The 7603-nt window shown below is 35.0% G+C and overlaps 1 protein-coding gene across 1 annotated transcript in view; it reads right to left on the reverse strand.

The window, feature by feature from the left end:
* Window positions 1-2719, reverse strand: part of LOC113750850 (TOM1-like protein 4) — an 11895-nt gene extending 9176 nt beyond the window's left edge. Inside the window, exons 1-4 of the mRNA XM_027294789.1 lie at window positions 1950-2719; window positions 1056-1134; window positions 118-216; window positions 5-16 (exon numbers count right to left, since the gene is read on the reverse strand). Of these exons, the coding sequence (XP_027150590.1) occupies window positions 5-16; window positions 118-216; window positions 1056-1134; window positions 1950-2059 (300 nt within the window). The 5' untranslated portion in view covers window positions 2060-2719. The remainder of the gene's footprint in view (window positions 1-4; window positions 17-117; window positions 217-1055; window positions 1135-1949) is intronic.
* Window positions 2720-7603: the final 4884 nt, after the last annotated feature.

Below are 7603 nucleotides of genomic sequence, written 5' to 3' on the forward strand. Positions count from 1 at the left end.
TTACATTTAAGTCAGGCTGCACAAGACAAGGTAAGCCAAGGCAAAATGTTTCAAGATATGAGGACTACATTTGAGAAGATGCAAAACAGTGCCATGAATGACAAGATAGCGGCTTACCTTCTTCTTGACAATTTTAACCATGTCATGTAAAACGTCCCGCTCAACAATCTGCTGAAACAGATTCTCACCACAGTTTTTGCTCAGAGTCTCCAGCACCTGAACCGAGTACAAGAAATCAGAATATTATCGTACTTACTAGAATTATTATTATTCCATATTAAACTATTGTGTAACTCCTTGACATCATGCTAGTTAGAAGAGCACAATACTAAAATATCATGGCACTAATGAAGTCTGAGATAATGAGGTGTTAGCCTTAGCATTTAGAGGCTATAATAATGATATTAGCATATAATAGTTGCTTATACTTAATATGCAACACAAAAATTCTTTTAAAATCTACCATGTCTCTGCCAAGAATATCTTACAAAAAGCAATGACTTGTATGCACAGACGAACTATAACATATTCAAGATTTGGGAGCAAGTATTAATGTACTTATTTCAAGCTTAATGAATTCCGATTGCCCTCCTCTTCGATTCTGATAGTTGCAACATCACCAGATGCCTGTTAAGGCACTACACCAGTACCCAACTTCTTAATTATTTTAATTAAAGCTCATAAATATCACAAAAATATTCTTTTGACACTGTAGCTGCCTTTAATAATTCAAACGCTGCCAACACTCATCTTAGTCATAAGCAGATAAATATGTCTATGATCCTAAGCGAAGTAGAAAAATTCTTCTAGCACATCAAGTTAAGCATCAGAGTCATCTTACACGAGCATCAGCAGAACAATCAGATGCTACTCTTATATGCTAGCAACAAACTGTAGATATTTGCTTCCCACACATATTTAAGACTTCTAATGTCACTGTTTCAGTAGTTTATGAAAATTAAATGATTCCATAAACTCAGGTCAAATGTAGATTGGATATATGAAATGAGCCAAGTAAAAAAAATATCAAACAGAAAGGCCAACGAAAAGCTTACAAATAGCGTAAGCAGCTGTATCTTAGGATTTTTGCTCCCAAGACGTTTCTTCAGTATCTTCAGAGCATCCTTTGCCTGTCTGCATTCAACTTAAAGAGTGAGGTAAAAGAAAAATGCACTCTATGTAGTTAAGTCGTTCAACAACATTTCCTGCTTGCATTTACTGATATATATTGGCCAATACAGAAGCAGTTACTCAAATTTCAGAAAGTAAACAACCAATTAAAAGTGGGAGAAGACCAATCTAGACCACGTCTGTAAGTCATTTTAATCTTACACCATGCTTTGATTTCTCATGCCATTTTGGCCCTGTTCTCAACTGACTTTTTGGACCTCACTTCTGATTTTGGAAAATCCAGTATGTAAAATTTTCAAACTTTTTGTTCTAGCTTTTGGCTTTTTCAAAAACTAATATAAGCCAAAAGCAGAAGCTATTTTTTGAATAGTGGTTTTGATATTTTCTAAAATCAGCTCTGATAAAATTCAAAATCAATAGAAAGGCGCTTCAAAAGTCAAAAACTGCATGGTGGATTTTCTTTCATATCTACTATCACCTATCTACCATATTTTATGTTATTGAGGGACACAAAAGCATGATAACCAAAACAATACTAATGTTCACAAATCTTTTTCTTCCCGAGAGTTACAAAGAATTGTCTATTGGGTTGTCTAAAATTAACACTATTATCTTGTAAAAAGTTTCAACCATACTCAGCTGACTAGAAGCTAAGCTTTAACATCTTATCATCTTGAGTGTACATTAGAACAAAAAGCCATACTACCCACAGATGTCCTTTGTCTACAACAGATCTCCAAGCAGAAAACGTCTATCTTTAGCATATAGTACAGAAAAGCAGTATATCAGTATCGTCGGAAAGGTGACAAATACACTACCCAGGGTTCGAGTTAATGATATCACATAGCTCAATATTTATTGCCCAGTCTGGACCAATCAGCATCTCACTAGTAGCTCTTTCAGCACAAGCTGCTGCATTATTGGCCATAATTTTGTACTTTCTAACCCTGCTTCAAATGCCAAAATTCTAATCTCCTGAAAAAAAGAAAAAAAAAACCGGATCACTATGTCAATCCAGTCCAGAAAAGTTCTAAAAACACGTATGGGAAGAATATCAACATTTCTACAACCACATAGTTCATCTGACCGAGGGAGTTCCCAATCAACACAGTAAATCATAAAGGCCAAGTATACACAGACTCAAACCCACAACTATTTAACCTAGACCTCCCATGTCAAAATGGTGCAACTTTTATCATTGTGCCTGGCCTTTACAAAACAAGGCAACAAGCAATACCAAAACCCAAAAAATTTAACATAAGCCCCACAAAACTTCACCCACCCAAAAAAAGAAAAACATAAAATCCCACATTAAAACTGATTTTGATAAACCATAGATCATTCGAATCACAACCGACTAAAACTGATCAAACTGTCTTTCAAGACGTACAAGTAAAAACCCTCCAAACGTTCAACAATCCCAACACAGAAAAGATCAACGATTCCAAATTCATGATCATAAACCACACCATCATAAACACAATTAAAAGTAATCAGAACCTAATTCAGAGCATGAAACAAAAAACCCACCAAGGAATTTACGGAACCAATTACAATAAAAACAAATAAATCATCAGAAATTAGAATAATTACACTTTACTTCTCAATGGGAGAATGCAAACCAACACCCTATAAAAACCCTCGAGTGATTTTGAAAACTCTATCTTCACCTGAATACCTGCACCCAATAGACTCAAGAGTGCCCAAAGAGATGAGATTTTTCTTCAAATCTGGAACATGTCTAACATCTGTGAGCGTCCTCACAATAGCATCGTATATTTTAATCCGGATTGTGGCTTTGCCAACAACTTTACAAGCGGCGTTGTTACCCATTAAGACAACTCCACCTTCAGTTGATTCATATGTTGAAAACCAGTCCCTATTTGGACACATATGATATGAACAACCCGAATTTAAAATTCACTCATTGTTAGACCTAAAAATATTTTCTGTTGCACAGAAAATGGTTCCATCATTCTCATCAGCTGCTATATTAGCTTCAGCGGTTTCAGTATTTTTCTCAACAAATTTCACTTTTTGCTTTTCTTTATTTTTCAATTTAAAGTAATCAGAGATAACATGACCCTTCTTTTTACAATAGTTGCATACCATATTTTTATGTCTGGACTTGAATCTACTTCTATTTTCTATGTTTCTCTTTTCAGATCTACCTCGAATAAACAAGCCATCGGCTTGACTCCCATTAGTTTTTCCAGTAATTTCGATACGAAATTATTTCCTTTCCATTAATCAAATTTAATTTTTCGATTGAAGGACTGGGGGGAAGGGAACACAAAAGTAATAGGGCATGATCTTCATCATCAATTTTCGAATCTATATTCTCCAAATCCATAATAATGGAATCAAATTTATCAAGATGGGAGAGTATAGATGTACCTCAGACATCCGAAACATGTACAAACTCTATTTCAAATATAGCCGATTCTCGACTGTCTTCTTCATATACAAAGCCTTCAATTTATCCCACATAGCCTTGGCCGAAGTCTCCGTTGCTACCTCCCGTAAAACTTCATCGGAGAGATTCAAAATTATGCTGGATCTAGTCTTCTTATCCATATCGGCGAAATTCGCATCCTTTACATCTTCTGGTTTGTTCTCGATTCCGTGAATCGCTAGATCAACTCCGTCTTGAACAAGAATGGGCCCCATCTTGAACTGCCACATGTCGAAATTGACATTCCTGTCGAATTTCTTGAGAATCGTCTTTATTATCGTCATTGTTGCCACAAAATCTATAACTTGAAACTTGTCTCAAAAAAAACTGGTCAAACAGATATGCAAGTCTCGTGAGCGGGCCCCACAGGGTGAGCAGGCCCCACAGGATGAACGGGTCCCACAAAATAAGTGGGCCCCACGGATAAATGGACCCCACAGGATGAGTGGGTCCCACAGGATGAACGGGCCCCACCAGATGAACTTGTCTTGCAAAATATATCAACCAACTCTGATATCAGTTTGTTAGGACTGGTTCAGGAATAAACAAACTAAAGTTAAAACAAAATAGGCGGTATAACCGACCATATAATGATTAGGCGGTAGACACCAGTCATATAATAATTAGGCGGTAAAATCGACCATATAAAAGGGTTGTGGCAACCCAATAAAGACAAATAATAAAACAAATAAAAGACACAGAAAATTTACGTGGTTCGGTCAAATTGACCAACGTCCACGGGCGAGGGATGAGCAATATTTCTACTATGAAGAAGAAATACAAAAGTCGTAGGAAAGTCTTTGCTAGGCCAAAATGGCACTTACAAAATGTTTAGGAAATATTCCTAAATTCAAAACAAGAGAACCTAAAATATTTGACTATAAATGGGTTAGATGACTCAAGAAACTAATAACCCATACAATGCTCTCTTGAGTGGTGCAATTGAAACTTTCACAAGGCCCTTCTATTTATAGGCTCTCCAACGGAGCCTTCCTGCTATCTGCTGCGATGTGGGACAAAAGAAAGAAAAGAAAAAATTATGCCACAAAGTCAAAGCTTGCGGCTTTGACAAATCAACACTTCTTGCATTATTTCTTGCATAAAAACTTGTTGGACCTTCCAACATCAAATATAGATGTAACTAATATCATACTAGAATTTGACATTGTTGCTAACATAATCTTTTCCGTCGCGAGTAAATTTGAGAATAGCTCAAGTAGCCACATGTGGTCAAACTTTTACATCACACATATTTGTTACCAAAATCGCAAAATAAAAACATTTTTGGAAACAAGCCAAGCATGAAACATTGCTATTCTATAATGTCACTATTCTAGACTTCTAGCGGTGCTTCCTTTTTTATTGCTTGTTTTTTTTTTTTTTTTTTTTTTTGCTGACGGACTGGGTGTCCGGGTCAAGACCGTAAAGGCGGCCCGACTAATCCCACTCCGGCCCGGCCCAGCGCCCCAACCAGAACCAAGCACGATAGATGCACGGAGGTACCGATGTTGCTGCGGAGGTTCGACCCCAGGACCTGACGGTCCCGAGGAAGAGGCGCCAACCACCAGCCCATTCACGTGGGGGCTCCTTTTTTATTGCTTGTTAATGGTGCACAATTTGTTACTCAAAATTAGAAAATGGTCATGTTTATAAGGTGATATTTTACAGTACATTTTAGGTATCTCAAGTTAAATTTACTTTTGAATAATGAAATGAGTATTTTTTTTATCCTTAGATTGTAAGAACTTAAAAAATTTTAAAAATAAACCACTATCATTAATCGTAAATATATATTGAGAAAATGGTACCTAAAATGACCATAGAATTTTCCGTTAACAGTTGTCAGTTTCTTGAATATACCACATCCCCACCATCAAATCATATACGAATTTAAGCAGTGTACTCCAAACTCAAGCAACACGTGTGATTTCTGCATACCATTCGCCGGATTATGTCACTTTGGAAAAAAAAAATTTAACTCAGGTGATCTAAGCTGTATAAAATCTAAAATTTGATTTAGCTATCAAATTTAGATCGCCTTCAATGGTGGGGAAAGGGCAATTCTGGCCTTTCTTCGCTAGTGCCAGGCTTGTGTCATCTTCGTTCTCCCAGGCAAGATGCGATGAGGAGATTGTTGAATTTATCCCATATATATTGTTGAAGGGGTAAAAATGTAGGATGCTTGGTTATAAGTGTGAAGGAAAGTCTCACCCCTCGAACAATCTTTGAGGTGGGAAGAGCCACCCAATACTCATTGACATTCAAGTAACCAATCGAGAGAAAGTGTTGCTAAAACCCTATAAATTTATTATTAAAAACTCAAATCTTGAGTTTTAACTTCCACTAACCTCAAAGTTCAGACCAAATATGAACCTAGACGAGAGTTGAGAGTGTTTTCTTCTTTCTCCTGGCAAGTTGTTTTAAATTTATCGTCTTAGTTTTGTCTTAAACCCTTGGTTAAATCTTGATAATTTTTCAAGTTGTTGCTTCCTCTATTTTTGCTTCACTAGTTCAAAGTTGCTGACGCTTTAATCTTCTTCGATAGTTTATGGCGTTTTGTGTGCATCGTATTTTATTTTAACTACTCTTGGCTTTTTTTTTCTTTATTTCAGTTTTATTCCCCCTAAAAATTATGTTTTACTTAATGGACTTTAAGAAAAGTGGAGAAAGTTAATAGGTGCTTTGGCCTGGTCAAAAATTATTTACCTAAGTTGACACTAAACTATTTATTGCATTTTAAAGTCCCATCTCAACTTTTTTGATCATTTAATATTGACCCCACTATTTTTTTTTTTGGGAAATGGGGCAAAGATCCAAAATACTACTATAACTATATGAAATTTTCAGAAATTTAGTGGAGTCAAATGACCACACCTGGAGCAACATAGCTCCGCCAGTGTCTTCGACCGTCTCCCGAAAAAGAGTTCCAGATAACTTTGACGAGTTGTTGTTAGTGATTTGCCCTTCCCTGATTGTTCTACTACAATCTGTGGAAACTCACTCAAACATAAGTTATGTGCATATCTCTATACAAAATTAGAAGCTAGTTGTGACCTCCTATAGATTGAAGAAAACAAGACTAACTACGCCAAATGAATAGGAGTTTTATGCTCCATTAGTTGGACAATGGAAAGCAGCAACATTAACGCAATAGTGATCCTGAAAATTTTAAACTAACTAGATTTCTTTTACAGCTCCTTTCTTTCTAAACTATTTTCTCCATTCTAAACTTCTACATAAATTAGAACATCTTAGAATTTGCAATTCAAAAATCCGGCTTTTAGTTAGATATTTTATTCTTATTTTAACAATTAATAAATTAGTAATTTGTTAAATTTATATGACATTATTATTTTTCTTCTTTTATATTTTATGCTCCTTTTTTATGTCTATATATTTGTAAAATAACTTATACACACTCATATCATATATATATATATATAAACTAAGTAATGAAGAACGTGACAAATTTTGAGGTAAACAACTCTTCCAATATGCAAAACATTACATTTATTACATGTTTTCATATATATTAAATACAAAAAAATGAAGAAGTTCAATATGGAATATTTTCTATTAAGAAACACACTAATCAATTTTTCCATAACTTTCCGACTAAACGAACACAAGAATTTGTATTTTCTTGCATCATTTTCTTGTTAACCAAACACATGTGAAAAAGTTAGTTTCCTTTTCCTTTATCTTACTTCACTTCACTTTTTCTTTCCCATCAAACAAACAAAGCCTTAGAGAACCGTAGAGAAAGACAAAATAGGAGGCTTTTTTCTTCCGTGAAAATTTTGGAGTAGAATAGTAGAACACTTGAATATTAATGTGGAGTGCCAAAAAAGATGTTTCAAATACTCTTGAAGTATAAAGCTTTCATTTTGAGCTTAAACAGTATCAAGTCATATATTTTATTCGACTTTAAAAGAATGTATAAACATAAATTTGTAAAAATTTCGGTTCTTTTCAGTTTATTCCGAATAAAATCGGTAATAGAACCAAAACTTTGGA

Source organism: Coffea eugenioides, chromosome 10 (genome assembly GCF_003713205.1).
Source record: "Coffea eugenioides isolate CCC68of chromosome 10, Ceug_1.0, whole genome shotgun sequence".
Taxonomy (NCBI): Eukaryota; Viridiplantae; Streptophyta; class Magnoliopsida; order Gentianales; family Rubiaceae; genus Coffea; species Coffea eugenioides.